General features: G+C 47.3%; 1 protein-coding gene across 1 annotated transcript in view; it reads right to left on the bottom strand.

The window, feature by feature from the left end:
• nau (myogenic-determination protein nautilus) overlaps nt 1–25917 on the bottom strand; it is a 204290-nt gene extending 178373 nt beyond the window's left edge. Inside the window, exon 1 of the mRNA XM_070087059.1 lies at nt 25027–25917. Within this exon, the coding sequence (XP_069943160.1) occupies nt 25027–25452 (426 nt within the window). The 5' untranslated portion in view covers nt 25453–25917. The remainder of the gene's footprint in view (nt 1–25026) is intronic.
• Between the last annotated feature and the right edge of the window lie 349 nt (nt 25918–26266).

Below are 26266 nucleotides of genomic sequence, written 5' to 3'. Positions count from 1 at the left end.
AAGACCCCTTCACCAGCATCAAAGACCCTCTCCTCCAGCATCAAAGACCCCTTCCACCAGCATCAAAGACCCCTTCACCAGCATCAAAGACCCTCTCCTCCAGCATCAAAGACCCTCTCCACTAGCATCAAAGACCCTCTCCACCAGCATCAAAGACCCCTTCACCAGCATCAAAGACCCTCTCCACCAGCATCAAAGACCCTCTCCACCAGCATTAAAGACCCTCTCCATCAGCATCAAAGACCTTCTCCACCAGCATCAAAGACCCCCTCCACCAGCATCAAAGACCCTCTCCACCAGCATCAAAGACCCTCTCCACCAGCATCAAAGACCCCTTCACCAGCATCAAAGACCCTCTCCACCATTAAAGACCCTCTCCACCAGCATCAAAGACCCCTTCACCAGCATCAAAGACCCTCTCCACCAGCATTAAAGACCCTCTCCACCAGCATCAAAGACCCCTTCACCAGCATCAAAGACCCCTCCACCAGCATCAAAGACCCTCTCCACCAGCATCAAAGACCCCTTCACCAGCATCAAAGACCCTCTCCACCAGCATTAAAGACCCTCTCCACCAGCATCAAAGACCCCTTCACCAGCATCAAAGACCCTCTCCACCAGCATTAAAGACCCTCTCCACCAGCATCAAAGACCTTCTCCACCAGCATCAAAGACCCTCTCCACCAGCATCAAAGACCCTCTCCACCAGCATCAAAGACCCTCTCCACCAGCATCAAAGACCCCTTCACCAGCATCAAAGACACCCTCCACCAGCATCAAAGACCCTCTCCACCAGCATCAAAGACCCCCTCCACCAGCATCAAAGACCCTCTCCACCAGCATCAAAGACCCTCTCCACCAGCATCAAAGACCCTCTCCACCAGCATCAAAGACCCCTTCACCAGCATCAAAGACCCTCTCCACCAGCATCAAAGACCCTCTCCACCAGCATCAAAGACCCTCTCCACCAGCATCAAAGACCCCCTCCACCAGCATCAAAGACCCCTCCACCAGCATCAAAGACCCTCTCCATCAGCATCAAAGACCCCCTCCACCAGCATCAAAGACCTTCTCCACCAGCATCAAAGACCCTCTCCACCAGCATCAAAGACCCCCTCCACCAGCATCAAAGACCCTCTCCACCAGCATCAAAGACCCTCTCCACCAGCATCAAAGACACCCTCCACCAGCATGAAAGACCCTCTCCACCAGCATCAAAGACCCTCTCCACCAGCATCAAAGACCCCCTCCACCAGCATGAAAGACCCTCTCCACCAGCATCAAAGACCCTCTCCACCAGCATCAAAGACCCCCTCCACCAGCATGAAGGACCCTCTCCACCAGCATCAAAGACCCTCTCCACCAGCATCAAAGACCCTCTCCACCAGCATCAAAGACCCTCTCCACCAGCATCAAAGACACCCTCCACCAGCATGAAGGACCCTCTCCACCAGCATGAAAGACCCTCTCCACCAGCATGAAAGACCCTCTCCACCAGCATCAAAGACCCCATCCACCAGCATGAAGGACCCTCACCACCAGCAACACCGACCCTCTCCACCAGCATGAAAGACCCTCTCCACCAGCATCAAAGACCCTCTCCACCAGCATCAAAGACCCCTTCCACCAGCATAAAAGACCCTCTCCACCAGCATCAAAGACCCTCTCCACCAGCATCAAAGACCCCCTCCACCAGCATCAAAGACCCTCTCCACCAGCATCAAAGACCCTCTCCACCAGCATCAAAGACCCTCTCCACCAGCATCAAAGACCCTCTCCACCAGCATCAAAGACCCTCTCCACCAGCATCAAAGACCCCCTCCACCAGCATCAAAGACCCCTTCACCAGCATCAAAGACCCTCTCCACCAGCATTAATGACCCTCTCCACCAGCATCAAAGACCCCCTTCACCAGCATTAAAGACCCTCTCCACCAGCATCAAAGACCCCCTTCACCAGCATCAAAGACCCTCTCCACCAGCATCAAAGACCTTCTCCACCAGCATCAAAGACCCTCTCCACCAGCATCAAAGACCCCCTCCACCAGCATCAAAGACCCTCTCCACCAGCATCAAAGACCCTCTCCACCAGCATCAAAGACACCCTCCACCAGCATCAAAGACCCTCTCCACCAGCATCAAAGACCCCCTCCACCAGCATCAAAGACCCTCTCCACCAGCATCAAAGACCCTCTCCACCAGCATCAAAGACCCTCTCCACCAGCATCAAAGACCCCCTCCACCAGCATGAAGGACCCTCTCCACCAGCATCAAAGACCCTCTCCACCAGCATCAAAGACCCTCTCCACCAGCATCAAAGACCCTCTCCACCAGCATCAAAGACACCCTCCACCAGCATGAAGGACCCTCTCCACCAGCATGAAAGACCCTCTCCACCAGCATGAAAGACCCTCTCCACCAGCATCAAAGACCCCCTCCACCAGCATGAAGGACCCTCTCCACCAGCATCAAAGACCCTCTCCACCAGCATGAAAGACCCTCTCCACCAGCATCAAAGACCCTCTCCACCAGCATCAAAGACCCCCTCCACCAGCATGAAAGACCCTCTCCACCAGCATCAAAGACCCTCTCCACCAGCATCAAAGACCCCCTCCACCAGCATGAAGGACCCTCTCCACCAGCATCAAAGACCCTCTCCACCAGCATCAAAGACCCTCTCCACCAGCATCAAAGACCCTCTCCACCAGCATCAAAGACACCCTCCACCAGCATCAAAGACCCTCTCCACCAGCATCAAAGACCCTCTCCACCAGCATCAAAGACCCCCTCCACCAGCATGAAGGACCCTCTCCACCAGCATCAAAGACCCTCTCCACCAGCATGAAAGACCCTCTCCACCAGCATCAAAGACCCTCTCCACCAGCATCAAAGACCCCCTCCACCAGCATGAAAGACCCTCTCCACCAGCATCAAAGACCCTCTCCACCAGCATCAAAGACCCCCTCCACCAGCATGAAGGACCCTCTCCACCAGCATCAAAGACCCTCTCCACCAGCATCAAAGACCCTCTCCACCAGCATCAAAGACCCTCTCCACCAGCATCAAAGACACCCTCCACCAGCATCAAAGACCCTCTCCACCAGCATCAAAGACCCTCTCCACCAGCATCAAAGACCCCCTCCACCAGCATGAAGGACCATCTCCACCAGCATCAAAGACCCTCTCCACCAGCATCAAAGACCCTCTCCACCAGCATCAAAGACCCTCTCCACCAGCATCAAAGATGCCCCTTGAAGGGTTCAACATTCCTCAAGACGATATTATGGTTGATATCTCCCAAAATATTCATTAGCGTCAGGAATAATTACATATTGGTGAAGTATGAATAGGCTGATTGTATTTCAGTTATTAAATTAGTGACAGAGTTCACACCTGGACGTAAAGTACATATTAGCCCTTAGCCTAACCTAGCCTAATCTATCCCAACCTAGCCTATTATAACCTCACCTAACTTAACCTACCCTAGTCTGACCTAGCCTCAGCTAACCTAATCATATTTAACATAACCAAACTTTAAAATAAGGTAATAGGTTGTGTAAGATCAGAGGAAGATTTAAGAAATTAATGTTGGGATCTTCGTAAGACAGACTACGGCTAGTGATGTTAAGGTTAGGTGTGGCTGAAGTTAGGTGTAGCTAAGGTTAGGAGTGACGGAGGCTTGGTGTGGCTGAGCCTAGGTGTGGCTAAAGCTAGGTGTAGCTAAGGTTAGGTGTGACTGGGGCTAGGTTTGACTGGGGCTAGGTGTGACTGGGGCTAGGTGTGACTGGGGCTAGGTGTGGCTAAGACTAGGTGTGGCTGAACCTAGGTGTGGTTGAGGCTAGGTGTAGCTAAGGCTAGGTGCGACTGAGACATATGGCACCACTTAAGCCCAAGGCGGACCCTACAGACAGTGTCGCCGAGGCTGTTGTAGTGTCATCTGCTGTCGCACCAAATGATCTTTTTCTGAGTGAAAGAGAACCCCATGCTTGCTGGTGGCCCGGGAGTCACTTGTCCAGTGTTTTGTGGCTCGAGTGAAGGTCTCCAGGCTGGAGGACGGCGACCTTCCCACACTTACTAACCTCTTTATAAGACACAGTTATTGTACGTTATGTTCAACTGCAATATCTTAATTTTTCCAGTTTTTCCATGTCCTATTTTCGTCATTCCTGGACAGTTATGTACCCACTACTACTATTACTGCCGCTACTACTATTACTGCCACTACTACTATTACTGCCACTACTACTATTACTGCCACTACTACTATTACTGCCACTACTACTATTACTGCCACTACTACTATTACTGCCACTACTACTATTACTGCCACTACTACTATTACTGCCACCACTACCGCTACTACTACTACTATCTTTGCCATTACTATCACTATTCCCTACATTTTATTGTTTCTTCTTCCTCTCTGTATCCCGTCCTCACCCACTCTCGTATATTTACTGGTTCCCTTCCCTTCGTGCTTCTGTGTGACAAGTTAATGGTTCAAATCGGACCGAAACGTCGTCATAAGTTTCTTTCTCACGTGTGAGGGTTATTTGTGTATTGTGTAATGTTCTGTTCAAGACGTAGATGGAACGTTCCGTCAAGAGTAATGACATCAGAGGCAAGACGTTTCCTTTAATAAATGCCCTTAAATGTAGACAGGTGTCTTTATTCTTAGGTTATGGCAACTTAATTTACGTTAAGACAGATCATGCTAGGTTACATAAACCTATTAAACGTATATTTAATTAATAGTAAAATAAAAGAAAATGGCCGCAATACATCTGGCAACGAAGAGGCAACGTTCACATCTGAACGTTGATTACTGGTTGTGCGAGAATGGTCCGTTGCCTGAGACTTGTGGACGGTGTGCTTGTCCTGGTACCACTGCCCTAGATGGTGGTAGTCACAGCAGTGGTGAGCGTCCACCACAGTAAACAGAACTAGAGCTTGTGGTAGCTGGAAGAACCACTGTAACAGAACCGTGGGTGTCACCTGAACAACATGGAGAAGTTTGTAGCCCTGTCTCATGCTGGCAGTGGTGGGAGGAAGTGGTGGGTAGGGAGAGAGCCTTCCGCTTCACTATGCTTGCCTCAAACATATAAATAATACACGATAGTTCTTAAATTGCATAGAGGGAGAGAGATCTCAGCACAAACCTCGGCGTAGATCTCGGCGCCCCTTGTTCTGTCTTTCCGATATTCTCTCTTTTTTTTTTTTTACTCTCTCTCTCTCTCTCTCTCTGTCACCATCCGTGCACCTCCAGTATCTCAGGTTCCCCAGCATGCAGACGCTACTAAAGCAGCCCCTTCGTCTAACATTTCCGCTTGTCGTAAAAAGGCGACATAGTGCTTCAGCCTTCCCATGACTGTTGCAGCTAGCATGTTCACGTATACTTACTGCCCAGCCGTGATTCTCTCACCCTAGACACAACAATCACTCTCTCTCTCTTAAAATTCATTTTACATCCGTTACCGTATCAGATTCTAATCTGATTTCACTATCTTACGTGGTTGGTTAATTAGGTACAAAACCTACGTATCAACTTCACGAGGGTTATTAAGGCCGTATGTGACCTGTTCACTAACAGAGATTACTTTAATCCCTAAAATAAGGATTTACGCAATCTCTCAGCATATATACACTGAGAGACATATATACACTGAGAGACATATATCGGCATATATATTCTTGTTTATATATAAGATTTAACCTTCATCTTCCTGTTACATAATGTTTATATTTAGATTTTTATACACTTATTTTGCGCGCGCACACGCACACACACACACACACACACACACACACACACACACACACACACACACACACACACACACACACACAGCTATATATATATATATATATATATATATATATATATATATATATATATATATATATATATATATATATATATATATATATATAGGTAGTAGGTTGGTAGACAGCAACCACCCAGGGAAGTACTACCGTCCTGCCAAATGACTGTGAAACAGAAACCTGTAACTGTTTTGCATGATGGTAGGATTGCTGGTTTCTTTTTCTGTCTCATAAACACGCTAGATAACAGGGATATCTTGCTACTCCTACTTACACTTTGGTCACACTTCACAGACATGCACATGCATATGTATATACATACATCTAGGTTTTTCTCCCTTTTCTACATAGCTCTTGTTCTTCTTTATTTCTTCTATTGTCCATGGGGAAGTGGAAAAGAATCTTTCCTCCGTAAGCCATGCGTGTCGTATGAGGCGGCTAAAATGCCGGGAGCAATGGGCTAGTAACCCTTTCTCCTGTAGACATTTACTAAAAAAGAGAAGAAAAACTTTATAAAACTGGGATGCTTGAATGTGCGTGGATGTAGTGCGGATGACAAGAAACAGATGATTGCTGATGTTATGAATGAAAAGAATTTGGATGTACTGGCCCTAAGCGAAACAAAGCTGAAGGGGGTAGGAGAGTTTCAGTGGGGGGAAATAAATGGGATTAAATCTGGAGTATCTGAGAGAGTTAGAGCAAAGGAAGGGGTAGCAGGAATGTTGAATGATCAGTTATGGAAGGAGAAAAGAGAATATGAATGTGTAAATTCAAGAATTATGTGGATTAAAGTAAAGGTTGGATGCAAGAAGTGGGTCATAATAAGCGTGTATGCACCTGGAGAAGAGAGGAATGCAGAGGAGAGAGAGAGATTTTGGGAGATGTTAAGTGAATGTATAGGAGCCTTTGAACCAAGTGAGAGAGTAATTGTGGTAGGGGACCTGAATGCTAAAGTAGGAGAAACTTTTAGAGAGGGTGTGGTAGGTAAGTTTGGGGTGCCAGGTGTAAATGATAATGGGAGCCCTTTGATTGAACTTTGTATAGAAAGGGGTTTAGTTATAGGTAATACATATTTTAAGAAAAAGAGGATAAATAAGTATACAAGATATGACGTAGGGCGAAATGACAGTAGTTTGTTGGATTATGTATTGGTAGATAAAAGACTGTTGAGCAGACTTCAGGATATACATGTTTATAGAGGGGCCACAGATATATCAGATCACTTTCTAGTTGTAGCTACACTGAGAGTAAAAGGTAGATGGGATACAAGGAGAATAGAAGCATCAGGGAAGAGAGAGGTGAAGGTTTATAAACTAAAAGAGGAGGCAGTTAGGGTAAGATATAAACAGCTATTGGAGGATAGATGGGCTAATGAGAGCATAGGCAATGGGGTCGAAGAGGTATGGGGTAGGTTTAAAAATGTAGTGTTAGAGTGTTCAGCAGTAGTTTGTGGTTACAGGAAAGTGGGTGCAGGAGGGAAGAGGAGCGATTGGTGGAATGATGATGTAAAGAGAGTAGTAAGGGAGAAAAAGTTAGCATATGAGAAGTTTTTACAAAGTAGAAGTGATGCAAGGAGGGAAGAGTATATGGAGAAAAAGAGAGAGGTTAAGAGAGTGGTGAAGCAATGTAAAAAGAGAGCAAATGAGAGAGTGGGTGAGATGTTATCAACAAATTTTGTTGAAAATAAGAAAAAGTTTTTGGAGTGAGATTAACAAGTTAAGAAAGCCTAGAGAACAAATGGATTTGTCAGTTAAAAATAGGAGAGGAGAGTTATTAAATGGAGAGTTAGAGGTATTGGGAAGATGGAGGGAATATTTTGAGGAATTGTTAAATGTTAATGAAGATAGGGAAGCTGTGATTTCGTGTATAGGGCAAGGAGGAATAACATCTTGTAGGAGTGAAGAAGAGCCAGTTGTGAGTGTGGGGGAAGTTCGTGAGGCAGTAGGTAAAATGAAAGGGGGTAAGGCAGCCGGGATTGACGGGATAAAGATAGAAATGTTAAAAGCAGGTGGGGATATAGTTTTGGAGTGGTTGGTGCAATTATTTAATAAATGTATAGAAGAGGGTAAGGTACCTAGGGATTGGCAGAGAGCATGCATAGTTCCTTTGTATAAAGGCAAAGGGGATAAAAGAGAGTGCAAAATTTATAGGGGGATAAGTCTGTTGAGTATACCTGGTAAAATGTATGGTAGAGTTATAATTGAAAGAATTAAGAGTAAGACGGAGAATAGGATAGCAGATGAACAAGGAGGCTTTAGGAAAGGTAGGGGGTATGTGGACCAGGTGTTTACAGTGAAACATATAAGTGAACAGTATTTAGATAAGGCTAAAGAGGTCTTTGTTTCATTTATGGATTTGGAAAAGGCGTATGACAGGGTGGATAGGGGGGCAATGTGGCAGATGTTGCAAGTGTATGGTGTAGGAGGTAAGAGGAATAAGAGGATAAGAGGAAATAAACAATACAAGAACTAGAAAGAAAATAGAAGAAAACCCAGAGGGTTGTGTATATATATGTTTGTACATGTATGTGTAGTGTGACCTAAGTGTAAATAGAAGTAGCAAGACATACCTGAAATCTTGCATGTTCATGAGACAGAAAAAAGGACACCAGCAATCCTACCATCATGTAAAACAATTACAGGCTTTCGTTTTACACTCACTTGGCAGGACGGTAGTACCTCCCTGGGCGGTTGCTGTCTACCAACCTACTACCTATAATATATATATATATATATATATATATATATATATATATATATATATATATATATATATATATATATATATATATATATATATATATATATATATATATATATATATATATATATATATTATATATATTTTATTATCACTCTGACCGATTCCCACCAAGGCAGGGTGGCCCGAAAAAGAAAAACTTTCACCATCATTCACTCCATCACTGTCTTGCCAGAAGGGTGCTTTACACTACAGTTTTTAAACTGCAACATTAACACCCCTCCTTCAGAGTGCAGGCACTGTACTTCCCATCTCCAGGACTCAAGTCCGGCCTGCCGGTTTCCCTGAATCCCTTCATAAATGTTACTTTGCTCACACTCCAACAGCACGTCAAGTATTAAAAACCATTTGTCTCCATTCACTCCTATCAAACACGCTCACGCATGCCTGCTGGAAGTCCAAGCCCCTCGCACACAAAACCTCATTTTCCCCCTCCCTCCAACCTTTCCTAGGCCGACCCCTACCCCGCCTTCCTTCCACTACAGACTGATACACTCTTGAAGTCATTCTGTTTCGCTCCATTCTCTCTACATGTCCGAACCACCTCAATAACCCTTCCTCAGCCCTCTGGACAGCAGTTTTGGTAATCCCGCACCTCCTCCTAACTTCCAAACTACGAATTCTCTGCATTATATTCACATCACACATTGCCCTCAGACATGACATCTCCACTGCCTCCAGCATTCTCCTCGCTGCAACATTCATCACCCATGCTTCACACCCATATAAGAGCGTTGGTAAAACTATACTCTCATACATTCCCCTCTTTGCCTCCAAGGACAAAGTTCTTTGTCTCCACAGACTCCTAAGTGCACCGCTCACCCTTTTCCCCTCATCAATTCTATGATTCACCTCATCTTTCATAGACCCTTCCGCTGACACGTCCACTCCCAAATATCTGAACACATTCACCTCCTCCATACTCTCTCCCTCCAATCTGATATCCAATCTTTCATCACCTAATCTTTTTGTTATCCTCATAACCTTACTCTTTCCTGTATTCACTTTTAATTTTCTTCTTTTGCATACCCTACCAAATTCATTCACCAGCCTCTGCAACTTCTCTTCAGAATCTCCCAAGAGCACAGTGTCATCAGCAAAGAGCAACTGTGACATCTCCCACTTTGTGTGTGATTCTTTATCTTTTAACTCCACGCCTCTTGCCAAGACCCTCGCATTTACTTCTCTTACAACCCCATCTATAAATATATTAAACAACCACGGTGACATCACACATCCTTGTCTAAGGCCTACTTTTACTGGGAAATAATCTCCCTCTTTCCTACATACTCTAACTTGAGCCTCACTATCCTCGTAAAAACTCTTCACTGCTTTCAGTAACCTATCTCCTACACCATACACCTGCAACATCTGCCACATTGCCCCCCTATCCACCCTGTCATACGCCTTTTCCAAATCCATAAATGCCACAAAAAACTCTTTAGCCTTATCTAAATACTGTTCACTTATATGTTTCACTGTAAACACCTGGTCCACACACCCTCTACCTTTCCTAAAGCCTCCTTGTTCATCTGCTATCCTATTCTCCGTCTTACTCTTAATTCTTTCAATAATAACTCTACCATACACTATACCAGGTATACTCAACAGACTTATCCCCCTATAATTCTGCACCCTCTTTTGTCCCCTTTGCCTTTATACAAAGGAACTATGCATGCTCTCTGCCAATCCCTAGGTACCTTACCCTCTTCCATACATTTATTAAATAATTGCACAAACCACTCCAAAACTATATCCCCACCTGCTTTTAACATTTCTATCTTTATCCCATCAATCCCGGCTGTCTTACCCCCTTTCATTTTACCTACTGCCTCACGAACTTCCCCCACACTCACAACTGGCTCTTCCTCACTCCTACAAGATGTTATTCCTCCTTGCCCTATACACGAAATCACAGCTTCCCTATCTTCATCAACATTTAACAATTCCTCAAAATATTCCCTCCATCTTCCCAATACCTCTAACTCTCCATTTAATAACTCTCCTCTCCTATTTTTAACTGACAAATCCATTTGTTTTCTAGGCTTCGTTAACTTGTTAATCTCACTCCAAAACTTTTTCTTATTTTCAACAAAATTTGTTGATAACATCTCACCCACTCTCTCATTTGCTCTCTTTTTCCATTGCTTCACCACTCTCTTAACCTCTCTCTTTTTCTCCATATACTCTTCCCTCCTTGCATCACTTCTACTTTGTAAAAACTTCTCATATGCTAACTTTTTCTCCCTTACTACTCTCTTTGCATCATCATTCCACCAATCGCTCCTCTTCCCTCCCGCACCCACTTTCCTGTAACCACAAACTTCTGCTGAACACTCTAACACTACATTTTTAAACCTACCCCATACCTCTTCGACCCCATTGCCTATGCTCTCATTAGCCCATCTGTCCTCCAATAGCTATTTATATCTTACCCTAACTGCCTCCTCTTTTAGTTTATGAACCTTCACCTCTCTCTTCCCTGATGCTTCTATTCTCCTTGTGTCCCATCTACCTTTTACTCTCAGGGTAGCTACAACTAAAAAGTGATCTGATATATCTGTGGCCCCTCTATAAACATGTACATCCTGAAGTCTGCTCAACAGTCTTTTATCTACCAATACATAATCCAACAGACTACAGTCATATATATATATATATATATATATATATATATATATATATATATATATATATATATATATATATATATATATATATATATATATATATATATATATATATATATATATATATATATGACTCCCTAATAGGTAAAACTGGTCAATTAGCAAGAACTCATTTAAAATTAAGTCCTTTCGAAAATTTTCTCTCATACGTTTAAAGATATATTTTTTCATTAATGTTAATGTAAAAATTTATAATTTTCCACCAAAAGAAACTTAGAAAACTAACCTAACCTTATTATAACAAGCGCAATTTATTTTAGCCTAATCCAACTAAATATATTTTAGATACACTTGGAGGTACCCTCTACTTCCATCCAGTCTGACTGCGCCGTGGGACTCCTACGACTGTGCTTCGCTTGAAGTATCATAATAATGCTTCTTGTAACAGCTGAATGTACTTAGGTCGAATAAGAGCAGAATGGACTCTGGTGGTCGGTGGAGCAAGGTTAGAATGGACTTTGGTTGTAGGCTGGAGAAGGACAGAATGAATTAGGCTAGTAGGTGGAATAAGAACAGCATTGTCTCTGGTAGTGGGTCAAATACAGACAGAATGGACCCGGGGAGTGGGAGTAATGCTGGCAGGAGATACATGACAATGGAACACAAGAAACCAGTTCCTTACACCAGGACCAAACCCTCAGTACAGTCGATACTGAGGCGATCAGAAATATGGGACCTACAACTAATTCTCAATACTATGGCTGGAAAAATTAACAGCTAACCAGAAATACCATGACTGAAATAATTCACAAGAAGTTCACGACACCGTGGCTGTAACGCTGTGTTGTACGTCACATCTCGCCCATCACAACTCAAGCAAAACATAAGGTATTTAAGAACCATTAACCCAGTGATGTCTCAGATGTAGCAAGTGATACAAGACGAGTCTGTAAGAGCCGGCCATGAGGAGGAGGAGGAAGAAGAGCAGGGTGCTCCAGAATACCCTCCATCCGTCACTCTCACGGGAAGGTAAACAGAAGCACGTCAGTGTCTGGTGAAGAAGGCTAGGCCTTCACTCACACCACTCTCAAGGTTATGACATGTCAGTTCAGTGGGCACCCGCACATTGCGGACTCACAACGAAATAGTTGACGAGCTTTCTAAAGCAATGTACAATACATCGTTCACCAATACCAACTCCACTTAGAGCACGTAAAGGTATTGTTAAAACTTTCATTATAAACAATTTCGTTGGAAATTGGAAAATGTCATGCTCATCAATACACTATGGAACTATTAAAAAGAGTTGAAAAATGTTGAAATATACGAGGCATAAAGCTTAATAGACAGCAATGATCAGACTAAGGCTGGGATATACTATGCTACCAGCCCACGACTACAAGTACAGACTATTGCAATGTTCCAGAAACGATACAATATTTTTCTCTTCCAGTGTTTCCGACATCACACTGCAAGAACCATCTTGTCAATATAAACAACCTCTGAAATTTAAACAACCAATGAAAATATTTTAGGAGGTCGAATCTTCCCGCTACACATAAGTAAAATATAACTAAAGCATTAATTCAGTTCCTCTTTAATACCAAAAACTGGCCAGTATCTATATATCATTAGCTCAGTATTTTCACTTGGCAGAAGCAAGAGGAACACTAGGACAATGATTCCTACACACACACACACACACACACACACACACACACACACACACACACACACACACACAGGGGCCAGGAGCTTGGACTCGACCCCCGCAACCTCAACTAGGTGAGTACAACTAGGTGAGTACACACACACACACACACAAACACACACACACACACACACACAAACACACACAGTTAATGAGATGATGGAATATGTAGCAACAAAATGCAAGGAGGCTGAGGAGAGGTTTGTACCCAAGGGTAACAGGATTAATGAAAAAGCCAGGATGAGCCCATGGTTTACCCAAAGGTGCAGGGAGGCAAAAACCAAGTGTGCTAGGGAATGGAAGAAATATAGAAGGCAAAGGACCCAGGAGAATAAGGAGAACAGTCGTAGAGCCAGAAACGAATATGCACAGATAAGAAGGGAGGCCCAAAGACAATATGAAAATGACATAGCAGCGAAAGCCAAATCTGACCCGAAACTGTTGTACAGCCACATCAGGAGGAAAACAACAGTCAAGGACCAGGTAATCAGGCTAAGGAAGGAAGGAGGAGAGACAACAAGAAATGACCGTGAAGTATGTGAAGAACTCAACAAGAGATTCAAAGAAGTGTTCACAGAGGAGACAGAAGGGACTCCAGAAAGACGGAGAGGTGGGGCACACCACCAAGTGCTGGACACAGTGCACACAACCGAGGAAGAAGTGAAGAGGCTTCTGAGTGAGCTAGATACCTCAAAGGCAATGGGGCCAGATAACATCTCCCCATGGGTATTGAGAGAGGGAGCAGAGGCGCTATGTGTACCCCTAACAACAATATTCAATACATCTATCGAAACAGGGAGATTGCCTGAGGCATGGAAGACAGCAAATGTAGTCACAATCTTTAAAAAAGGAGACAGACATGAAGCATTAAACTACAGACCAGTGTCACTGATATGTATAGTATGCAAAATCATGGAGAAGATTATCACGAGAAGAGTGGTGGAACACCTAGAAAGGAATGATCTCATCAACAGCAGCCAACATGGTTTCAGGGACGGGAAATCCTGTGTCACAAACCTACTGGAGTTCTATGACATGGTGACAGCAGTAAGACAAGAGAGAGAGGGGTGGGTGGATTGCATTTTCTTGGACTGCAAGAAGGCGTTTGACACAGTTCCACACAAGAGATTGGTGCAAAAACTGGAGGACCAAGCAGGGATAACAGGGAAGGCACTTCAATGGATCAGGGAATACTTGTCAGGAAGACAGCAGCGAGTCATGGTACGTGGCGAGGTGTCAGAGTGGGCACCTGTGACCAGCGGGGTCCCGCAGGGGTCAGTCCTAGGACCAGTACTGTTTCTGGTATTTGTGAACGACATGAGGGAAGGAATAGACTCTGAGGTGTCCCTGTTTGCAGATGACGTGAAGTTGATGAGAAGAATTCACTCGATCGAAGACCAGGCAGAACTACAAAGGGATCTGGACAGGCTGCAGACCTGGTCCAGCAATTGGCTCCTGGAGTTCAATCCCACCAAGTGCAAAGTCATGAAGATTGGGGAAGGGCAAAGAAGGCCGCAGACGGAGTACAGTCTAGGGGGTCAGAGACTACAAACTTCACTCAAGGAAAAAGATCTTGGGGTGAGTATAACACCAGGCACATCTCCTGAAGCGCACATCAACCAAATAACTGCTGCAGCATATGGGCGCCTAGCAAACCTCAGAACAGCATTCCGACATCTTAATAAGGAATCATTCAGGACCCTGTACACCGTGTATGTTAGGCCCATATTGGAGTATGCGGCACCAGTTTGGAACCCACACCTAGCCAAGCACGTGAAGAAACTAGAGAAAGTGCAAAGGTTTGCAACAAGACTAGTCCCAGAGCTAAGAGGTATGTCCTACGAGGAGAGGTTAAGGGAAATCAACCTGACGACACTGGAGGACAGGAGAGATAGGGGGGACATGTTAACGACATACAAAATACTGAGAGGAATTGACAAGGTGGACAAAGACAGGATGTTCCAGAGATTGGACACAGTAACAAGGGGACACAGTTGGAAGCTGAAGACACAGATGAATCACAGGGATGTTAGGAAGTATTTCTTCAGCCACAGAGTAGTCAGTAAGTGGAATAGTTTGGGAAGCGATGTAGTGGAGGCAGGATCCATACATAGCTTTAAGCAGAGGTATGATAAAGCTCACGGCTCAGGGAGAGTGACCTAGTAGCGATCAGTGAAGAGGCGGGGCCAGGAGCTCGGACTCGACCCCCGCAACCTCAACTAGGTGAGTACACACACACATACACACACACACACACACACACACACACACACACACACACACACACACACACACACACACACACACACACACACACACACACACACACACACACACACACACACACATCTCCTGAGGCGCACATCACCCAAATAACTGCTGCAGCATATGGGAGCCTAGCATTCCGACATCTTAAAAAGGAATCGTTCAGGACCCTGTACACCATATTGGAGTATGCGGCACCAGTTTGGAACCCACACCTAGCCAAGCACGTAAAGAAACTAGAAAAGTGCAGAGGTTTGCAACAAGACTAGTCCCAGAGCTAAGGGGTATGTCCTACGAGAAGAGGTTAAGGGAAATCGACCTGACGATACTGGAGGACAGGAGAGATAGGGGGGACATGATAACGACATAAAATACTGAGAAGAATTGACAAGGTGGACAGAGACAGAATGTTCCAGAGATGGGACACAGAAACATGGGGACACAGTTGGAAGTTGAAGACACAGAGAATCACAGGGATGTTAGGAAGTATTTCTTCTGTCACAGAGCAGTCAGGAAGTGGAATAGTTTGGGAAGCGATGTAGTGAAGGTAGGATCCATTCATAGCTTTAAGCAGAGGTATGGTAAAGCTCATTGTTCAGGGAGTGACCCAGTAGCGGCCAGTGAAGAGGCGGGGCCAGGAGCTATGACTCGACCTCTGCAACCACAACTAGAAGAGTACACACACACAAGTGTGATAAAACGAAGTGAAGCCACGAAAACACCACTATTTAGCACAGTGGTTAAAGCACTCGGCTCACTCCAGAGAAATGGAGCCGAACCTCAGTGAGGCGAGAGGCATAGACAAGTCTCCTAGCACGTGCTGCCCCTGTTACCTTGTAGTAAGATGGAATTAATCGATTGTCGAATGTTGCATCCTGGAGGAGAACGAAACAAGGGTTTCCCCAGTGGAAGTAAACCATATAAATTAATTTTATTAGATTATCCTGGATAACTTTCCCTACCGGGTTAATAGCTCAAACTCTTCTATCTACGAATTAGTAATAAAGATAAGAGACTAAGAGGCTTCATATAAAGTAATATATAAAACAACATATATCGTAGGCATGGACTAGGCCAGGCTTGAAGGCCAGGCCTGGCCAAGAAGCAGGTTAGGCTTAGGCTAGGCTAGGCGAGGCCTAGGGGCTTAGGACCAGGTTAGGTTAGGCCTGAAGGCCGAAGGCCAGGCTTGAAGAAGAAGGTTGTAGGTTAGGTTAGGCTTAGGACCAGGTTAGGTTCAGGTTGTTAAGGCTAAGGCGAAGGCTAAGGTCAGGTCTAGAATAGGTTAGGTTAGGTTAGGTTAGGTTAGGTTAGGTGCCAGGCCAGGCCAGGCCTGGTGCCAGGCCAGGTTGTGGCCTAGGCTGGAAGCAGGTTGTGACCAGGCCAGGTTGTGGCCAGGTTGTGGTCCAGGTTGTGCTGTGCCAGGCCAGGGCCAGGACAGGCCTGAAGGTTGGTAGGCCAAGGTTAGGTAGGCCAGGCCAGGCCAGGTTAGGACCAGGCCAGGCCAGGGGCCGAAGGCAGGCAGGTTAGGTTAGGCCTAGGCCAGGCCTAGGTTAGGCTGAGGCCAGGTTGCCAAGGCAAGTTAGGCTAGGCTAGGCTAGGCTTAGGACTAGGCTTAGGTTAGGCTAGGTTAGGTTAGTTGAAGTAGGAAGAAAGAAGAAGAAGCAAGGCTAGGCTAGGTTAGGCCTAGGCTTGAGGTTAGGCTTAGGTTAGGCTTAGGTTAGGTTTAGGGTTAGGTTAGGCTTAGGCTTAGGCCTAGGCTAGGCTAAGGCTGGTTAGGTTAGGCTAGGCCTAGGCCAAGGCCAAGGCTGTTGTCAGGCCAGGTTGTGCCAGGCCAGGCCTGGTAGGACCAGGCCAGGCCAGGCCAGGCTTGTGGCCAGGCCAGGCCAGGCCAGGACCAGGCCAGGCCAGGACCAGGCCAGGGCCAGGGACCAGGCCAGGTTGTGGCCAGGCCGAAGGCCAGGACCAGGCCAGGCTCAGGCCGAAGGCCAGGCTAGGTAGGCCACAGGACCAGGCCAGGCCAGGCCAGGCCAGGCCAGGCCAGGACCAGGCCAGGCCAGGTTAGGCCTAGGCCTAGGTTGTGGCCTAGGCCGAAGGCCAAGGCCTAGGCCAGGTTGTGGAGTAGCCAAGGCCAAGGCCAGGTTGAAGGCCAAGGCCAAGGCCAAGGCCAAGGCCAAGGCCTAGGCCTAGGCCAAGATAGGCCAGGTTGTGGCCTGGTGTTGGTGCCTAGGCCTAGGCCGATGGTGCCAGGCCTGGTGCCAGGCCAGGACCAGGCTGTGCTTGTGCCTTGGTAGGGCCAGGCCAGGCCAGGCTTGTGCCAGGCCGAAGGAATAAGCCAAGTTGAAGGCCAAGGCTTGTGCCTAGGCCAGGTTGTGGCCAGGACAGGTTGTGGCCAGGCCAGGTTAGGCCTAGGACCAGGTTGTGGCTAGGCCTAGGCCAGGCCAGGTTGAAGGGGCCAAGGTTAGGCCAGGTTGTGGCCTGGTAGGTTAGGTGGGCTTGTGCCTAGGTTAGGCCAGGCCAGGATAGGCCTAGGCCAAGGCCAGGCCAGGTTAGGTAGGTCCAGGGTTAGGTGTTTAGGCCTTGAGGGGCTAGACAGGCCTAGGTTAGGTAGGCCTTAGGCCTAGGCCTCAGGTTAGGCCAGGCCAGGTTGTGTTGTGGCCTAGGTTAGGTTATCGTTGGTAAGGCCAAGGACAGGTTTATGCCTGTAGGCTCAGGTTAGGCCTAGGTTTAGGTTAGGTTAGGCTTAGGTTGAAGCTGTTAGATAGGTTAGGTTAGGTTAGGTTAGGTTGTGTGCCTGTAGGCCAAGGCCAGGCCTAGGACAGGCTGTGCCAGGCCAGGCCAGGCCTGGTGCCAGGCCAGGTTAGGTAGGCCAGGCTGTGACTAGGACCAGGGCTGTGCCTGGCTAGGCCAGGTTGTTAGGCCAGGCCGGGCCAGGCCAGGCCAGACCAGGCCAGGCAGGGCCAGGCCTGGCTAGGCCAGGCCTAGGCCAGGCCAGGCCAGGCCAGCCAGGCCGAGGACAGGCCAAGGCCAAGGCCAAGGCTAAGGCTAAGGAAGAAGAAGCAGCTAAGGCCAGGCTAGGACAGGTTGTGGCTAGGCCAAGGTTAAGGCCAAGGTTAAGGCTAAGGCTAAGGCCAAGGCTAGGCTAGGACAGGCTTAGGCCAGGCTTGTGGCTTGTGCTAGGCCAGGCCAGGTTAGGCCTAGGCTTATGGCCTAGGTTAGGTTGAAGTTAGGACTAGGTTAGGAGTGTGCTGAAGAAGAAGAAGAAGTAGTTCAGGCTAGGCCAGCTAAGGTTGAAGGTTGTGCTGTTAGCTAGGCTAGGCCTGGTAGGCCAGGCCAGGCCAGGACAGGCCAGGCCAGGCCAGGCCAGGCCAGGCCAGGACAGGCTGTGCCAGGCCAGGCCAGGCCAGGACAGGCCAGGCCAGGCCAGGCCAGGAGCAGGCCAGGAGCAGGCCAGGCCTGGTGCCAGGCCAGGCCAGGCCTGAAGGCCAGGCCAGGTTGTAGGACAGGCCAGGCCAGGCCTAGGCCTGGCAAGGCCAGGGCCTAGGCCAGGCCAGGACCAGGCGAAGCCAGGCCAGGCTGGTGGCCTAGGCCAGGCTTAGGTGCGAGCCGAGGGGCTAGGCCTAGGACAGGTTAGGCCAGGCCTAGGCCTAGGTTAGGCCTAGCCAAGGTTAGGCCTAGGTTAGGTTAGGTTAGGTTGAATAGGTTGAAGGCCAAGGCCTAGACAGGTTGAAGGCCAGGCCGAGGTTTGTGGCCTAGGCCTAGGATAGGCCTAGGCTTAGGCTTAGGTTAGGCTAGGCCTAGGATAGGTTGTAGGCTAGGCTTAGGCCTAGACAGGCCAGGCCTAGGCTAGGTTAGGTTGTGCTTAGGTTAAGCCAAGGCCAAGGCCAAGGTTAGGAGAGGCCTAGATAGGCCAAGGCCAGGCCAAGGTTGTGGCCTAGGCTAGGTAGGCCTAGGCCTAGGTTAGGTTAGGCCTAAGGTTAGGTTGAAGGGCCAGGCCTAGGATCAGGTTAGGCCTAGGGGCCTAGGATAGGTTAGGCCTATGGCCTGAAGGCCAGGAGCAAGTTGTGGTTGTGCTGGTGCCTGGTGCCTGGTGCCTGGTGCCTGGTGCCTGGGGTGCCAGGCCAGGGTTGTAGGCCAGGCCAGGTAGGTCCATTGGTGGCCTAGGCCTAGGTTGTGTTGTGGCCTGGTAGGCCAGGCCAGGCCAGGCCAGGTTGTGGCCAGGCCTGTGACAGGCCAGGTTGTGGCCTAGGCTAGGTTAGGTTAGACAGGCTTAGGCCTAGGCTAGGCTTAGGTTGCCTAGGTTAGGTTGAAGGTTGAAGAAGGGCTAGGTTAAGTAGGGATAGGCCTAGGTTAGGTTAGGCTGAAGGTTAGGTTAGGTTGAAGGTTGAAGGTTGTGGCTTAGGTTAGGATAGGTTAGGCCAAGGCTTAGGTTAGGCTTAGGTTGCCAGGTTAGGCTAGGTTAGGTTAAGGGTTAGGTTGTGACAGGTTAGGCTTTCAAGGTTGTTCAGGCCTTAGGCTAGGCCAGGCCTAGGCCAGGCCTGGATGCCAGGCTCAGGCCAGGCCAGGCCAGGCCAGGTTAGGTTGTGCCAGGCCAGGCCTAGGGCCAGGTTGTGGCCTAGGGCCAGGTTAGACCAGGGGTTGTGGCCTGGCCAGGGGCCAAGGCCAAGGCCAGGTTGTGGCTTGTGGCCTAGGCTAGGACCAGGGCTTAGGAGCCAGGCTAGGCCAGGTTAGGCTAGGTTGAAGGCCAGGTTAGGCTTAGGTTAAGGTTAGGCTAGGTTAGGACAGGTTAGGCTTAGGCTTGCTAGGGTTGTGGCTTAGGACAGGTTAGGTTAAGGTTGAAGAAGAAGAAGAAGTTAGGCTTAGGCTAGGTTAGGTTAGGTTAGGATAGGTTAGGTTAGGTTAGGTTAGGTTAGGTTAGGTTAGGTTAGGTTAGGATAGGGGTTGCCAGGCCAGGCCAGGCCAGGCCAGGCCAGGACAGGTTGTGGCCTGAAGGCCAGGTTGTGGCCAGGCCAGGTTAGGCCTAGGTTAGGCCAGGCCTAGGATGCAGGCTTGTGGGTTAGGCCTAGGTTAGGCCGAAGGCCAGGCCTGTAGGGGTTGTAGGTACCAGGTTAGACAGGTTAGGTTAGGTTAGGTTAGGTTAGGTTAGGTTAGGTTAGGTTAGGTTAGGATAGGTTAGGTTAGGTTAGGTTAGGTTAGGTTAGGTTAGGTTAGGTTAGGTTTCATTGAGACAACATTTCAATGTGTTGTGGCCTAGGCCAGGTTAGGACAGGCTAAGGCCTAGGTTAGGCCTAGGTTAGGCCTAGGACAGGTTAGGCCTAGGTTAGGTTAGGACAGGTTAGGGGTTAGGTTGAAGTTAAGGCAAGCCGTGGCCAAGGCCAAGGCCTAGCCAAGCCAAGGTTAGGTTAGTTAGGCCCTCCAGGCCTGGCCAGGTCCTCAGGCCAGGCCAAGGCCAAGGTAATCCATCCAGGTTAGGTGTTGTGTTGTGGCCTAGGCCTAGGCCTAGGCCTAGGTTAGGGTTAGGAGAGGTTGGTGCTAGGTGTAAGGAGCAGTTGCCAGGTTGTGCTTAGGTAGTTAGGTTAGGCTTAGGCCAGGCCAGGTTAGCTTGAAGCAAGTTATGGCTAGGTTAGGTTGTGTGTGAAGCCAAGGCGTAGGTTAGGTTGTGTTTAGGTTCCAAGGTTGTTAGGCTTAGGTTAGGCTTAGGCTTAGGCTTGAAGGCGAAGGGTTGAAGGCGAAGCTAGGTTAGATGACAAAGCTCTACACACAGCGGAACATTGTCCCTCTTATAACTTGCTCAGCAACACTTGTGAATGTTTTCACAGGGAAGAATGACACTAGAAACACACATAATGAAGGTAATATGAATGAAATGTGCAAGTAGGCCACATATTAATAAGGTGATAAAAACGTACAACCAAGAAGGATCTCGTAACAATGGATTCAGAATCAACAAATTAATGTTGATACAGGAAAGCAATGCAGTGGCAACATAATTGTAATTGTAGATAACAGGAATAAGTATTTCATATTTAAATAAATATACCAGGCGATTTTGTGTGAAATGATATGTTAGGGGTCCATCAGACGATGACCCGTTCTGTGATTCGGCGTCAGTGAAGCAAATAGGTTGATTATATAAGCTGAAATGGATGAGTGTGTATAGGACTAGCCTTGCATGGGCAAACAGGCCTACGGTTCTTATGGTGGCCACGGGGCCACCATAGAATAAGTGAAACATTCCTCAGTACGAGTGTGGCCGGCCATTACACCTTCCTCAGACCATTTATGAGGTCGTCTCACTACTGTGAAACTTGCGCTTTTGGCTTAAATAGCAACTCTCTTCTTGCCGAATAAGGCAAGCGAAAATTTGTGTATAAAATAATTTCGCAAAACTCATTCTGAACCTAACGAAAAAATACATTTCATTGTGTTTGTTTATTATTAAATTATTGTAAACTTATCTAAAATATATTTAGTTGGATTAGGCTAAATTAAATTACACTTGTTATAATAAGGTTAGGTAAGTTTTCTAAGTTTCTTTTGGTACAAAAATATTAATTTTTACATTAATATGAATGAAAAATATATATCTTTAAACGTATAAGAGAAAATTTTAGAAAGAATTTAATTTTAAATTAATTTTTGCTAAGTGACCAGATTTTGCTTATGCAATATATATATATATATATATATATATATATATATATATATATATATATATATATATATATATATATATATATATATATATATATATATATATATATATAAACTGAGCAAAACGTTGCATCAACAAAACATTCTTTTACAGCATTAGTCTCTATTAGCGGACAGAGGTTCGAGCCCTCCCTCTCCTCCATTCCTTGCTAGGAATGACGCTAATAACCTGCAGTTGTCTTTAAGGTTAATAAAAACATGTGAACGACCCTCCCCGTCCTCATATCAAACCTGATCGAGTTCTATTCTCCAGGAACTGTGAGAACTCTGCGAGTTTAGAGCTTCCCCGTGAACTCAAATAAAACAATCAAGAGATATTTACCAGTGATTATCCTGTGTTTTTACCGGTGATTAACCTGTATTTTACCGGTGATTAACCTGTGTTTTACCGGTGATTAACCTGTGTTTTACCGGTGATTAACCTGTGTTTTACCAATGATTAACCTGTGTTTGACCGATGATTAACCTGTGTTTTACAGGTGATTAACCTATGTTTTACCGGTGATTAACTTGTGTTTTACCGGTGATTAACCTGTGTTTTACCAATGATTAACCTGTGTTTGACCGGTGATTAACCTGTGTTTGACCGGTGATTAACCTGTGTTTTACCGGTGATTAACCTGTGCTTTACCAATGATTAACTTGTGTTTTTCCGGTGATTAACCTGTGTTTTACCGGTGATTAACCTGCGTTTTACCAATGATTAACCTGCGTTTTACCGGTGATTAACCTGCGTTTTACCGGTGATTAACCTGTGTTTTACCGGTGATTAACCTGTGTTTTACCGGTGATTAACCTGTGTTTTACCGGTGATTAACCTGTGTTTTACCGGTGATTAACCTGTGTTTTACCGGTGATTAAACAGTGTTTTACCATTGATTAACCTGTGTTTTACCGGTGATTAAACAGTGTTTTACCATTGATTAACCTGTGTTTTACCGGTGATTAACCTGTGTTTTTATCGGTGATTAACCTGCGTTTTGCCAGTGATTCACCGGTGATTTACCGGTGATTAACCTGTGTTTTACCGGTGATTAACCTGTGTTTTATCGGTGATTAACATGTGTTTTACCTGTGATTAACCTGTGTTTTACCGGTGATTAACATGTGTTTTACCAATGATTACCCTGTGTTTTACCGGTGATTAATCTGTGTTTTACCAATGATTAACCTGTGTTTACTGGTGATTAACCTGTGTTTTACCAATGATTAACATGTGTTTACTGGTGATTAACCTGTGTTTTACCAATGATTAACCTGTGTTTACTGGTGATTAACCTGTGTTTTACCAATGATTAACCTGTGTTTACTGGTGATTAACCTGTGTTTTACCAATGATTAACATGTGTTTTACCGGTGATTAACCTTTGTTTTACCGGTGATTAACCTGTGTTTTACCAATGATTAACCTATGTTTTATCAGTGATTAACCTGTGTTTAAAAGTGATTAACCTGTGTTTTGCCACCCTTTACTGAGTCTCCAGTGACGACTGAGTTTCCAGTGACCACTGAGTCTCCAGTGACCACTGAGTCTCCAGTGACCACTGAGTCCCCAGTGACCACTGAGTCTCCAGTGACCACTGAGTCTTCAGTGACCACTGAGTCTCCAGTGACCACTGAGTCTCCAGTGACCACTGAGTCCCCAGTGACCACTGAGTCTCCAGTGACCACTGAGTCTCCAGTGACCACTGAGTCTTCAGTGACCACTGAGTCTCCAGTGACCACTGAGTCTCCAGTGACTACTGAGTCCCCAGTGACCACTGAGTCTTCTTTGGCCACTGAGTCTTCAGTGACCACTGAGTCTCCAGTGACCACTGAGTCTCCAGTGACCACTGAGTCTTCTTTGGCCACTGAGTCTTCAGTGACTACTGAGTCTCCAGTGACTACTGAGTCTCCAGTGACCACTGAGTCTCCAGTGACCACTGAGTCTCCAGTGACCACTGAGTCCCCAGTGACCACTGAGTCTCCAGTGACCACTGAGTCCCCAGTGACCACTGAGTCTCCAGTGACCACTGAGTCTTCAGTGACTACTGAGTCTCCAGTGACTACTGAGTCCCCAGTGACCACTGAGTCTTCAGTGACCACTGAGTCCCCAGTGACCACTGAGTCCCCAGTGACCACTGAGTCTCCAGTGACCACTGAGTCTCCAGTGACCACTGAATCTCCAGTGGCCACTGAGTCTCCAGTGACCACTGAGTCTTCAGTGACCACTGAGTCTCCAGTGACCACTGAGTCCCCAGTGACCACTGAGTCTCCAGTGGCCACTGAGTCTCCAGTGACCACTGAGTCTCCAGTGGCCACTGAGTCTCCAGTGACCACTGAGTCCCCAGTGACCACTGAGTCTCCAGTGACCACTGAGTCTCCAGTGACCACTGAGTCCCCAGTGACCACTGAGTCTCCAGTGGCCATTGAGTCTCCAGTGACCACTGAGTCTTCAGTGACTACTGAGTCTCCAGTAACTACTGAGTCTCCAGTGACTACTGAGTCTCCTCGTAGTCATAAAAGTCTAGGAGAGGGTGAGTCTTGCTAGCGGCAAGTTCAGGGGCAGGGCCAAGAGCTGAGACTCGGCTCTTGCAGCCACTTATACAATATGTGAGCACATATAGGCGAGCACATACCACAGTTTAATTTTCCTTTATTAACCCGTCCTAAGGGCCCTTCTTGGACGCTCCCCTCCATCTTCTTGACGCTTCCCCCACCGTCTTCTTGGACGCTCCTACGAGTGGGTGTCCCAGTGTCCCCTGAGGTCTCCTACGGGTGGGTGTCCCAGTGTCCCCTGAGGTCTCTTACGGGTGGGTGTCCCAGTGTCTCCTGAGGTCAACGGGTGGGTGTCCCAGTATCCTCTGAGATCTCCTACGGATGGGTGTCCCAGTGTCCCCTGAGGTCTCCTACGGGTGGGTGTCCCAGTGTCCCCTGAGGTCTCCTACGGGTGGGTGTCCCAGTGTCCCCTGAGGTCTCCTACGGGTGGGTGTCCCAATGTCCCATGAGGTCTCCTACGGGTGGGTGTCTCAGTGTCCCCTGAGGTCTCCTACGGGTGGGTGTCCCAGTGTCCCCTGTGGTCTCCTACGGGTGGGTGTCCCAGTGTCCCTTGAGGTCTCCTACGGGTGGGTGTCCTCCATCATCTTACCTTCCGTAGTCTCCGTCTCTCTCTCATTGTGGCTGCTTTCCGTCTGTCAACAGTGACGCTCTTTCTCTTGCACGCCTTGCACGCCCATAACAAACACGTGCGAGGGTGGGCATGACCTGCAACGTGCGTTGGCGGTGCCAGCACGTGCGGCACATGGGCATCGTCCTCGTCAAGGTAATCATCTTCGGATTTCACATCGAAGTTGGAGTCGGTGTGGTGAGCGAGCTGCTGTTGGGTCACCGTCAGGAAAGGTTCTGCTAGGTCTGCCGAGGATGGGCGCGCCTCGTGCGTGGGTGAGTAGTGGATGTGCGCGTGCCTGTGGGCATGGCTTGGGTAACTGGGAGACACGGAATGTGGGCGAGCTTCGGGAGACAGGCTGCCCGAATAGCGAGGCTCGTAGCGGCAAGATCTGAGCTCAGGCATCATAGTGGGAGGCTGGGACTCTGGTGGCCTGGCGTAGCTGCCTCTCACCACGCCCCTGCCTGCATCACCTGCTGCACCCTCTCTGGTAGCAGCAGCTGCACCCCTCTCCAGCAGGAGCTGCACCGTCTCCGGCAGCAGCTGCACACTTCTCTGCAAACTCGTGTGCAGCGGGGGCTGTTGTCTCTTACGTCTCTATCATGGCGTCAATTGATGAGACGAGACTTGTCACACGGATCACTGCCTAGCACTGCCTGCTAAATCATCCTGGCTGCGGGCACTGTCACTACTAGTGGCATTGCCGTTAGTTCTCCACATGCTGGTCCAGGGAGTATTTATCTAACTCACGCCCGTAGCTCCTAACTAATCTGGTACACACTCTCTCCACCATTGTTTCCCTTTTCAGTGAGGTCACAATTTGCCTACAGTAATTAAACGATGTCGTCAGGTGGACGCCACTAGCGAGGTTTAACAGCCTAACAACAGTGCCGGTGTGGGTCACATGGCCTCGCAGGCTGTGTGAGGAGCTAGGCACTGAGTGGCACCGTCACCTCCGTCAAAAGCAACACTGAGGGCCAGTTGACACTCATACTCTGCCCCAGAAGACGTCTTGATGCCACGATGCCCAAAATAACCCAATGAACATTTCAGCTTCAATATTTATATTATTATATACAGTGATTAATATGTCTTAAGACTTGTTAAATCAATTTCAATCATTAAAATTGTAATTAAACATTATTATAATAAGAAATGTTTACTAGGAATAATATTTGAGAGTTTAGTAAGTGTGTTGGCACCTACAGTGCCAGACCAATGG

The sequence above is a fragment of the Cherax quadricarinatus genome, chromosome 20 (genome assembly GCF_038502225.1).
Source record: "Cherax quadricarinatus isolate ZL_2023a chromosome 20, ASM3850222v1, whole genome shotgun sequence".
Lineage (NCBI taxonomy): Eukaryota > Metazoa > Arthropoda > Malacostraca > Decapoda > Parastacidae > Cherax > Cherax quadricarinatus.
This window is presented reverse-complemented; position numbering and strand designations above follow the sequence as displayed.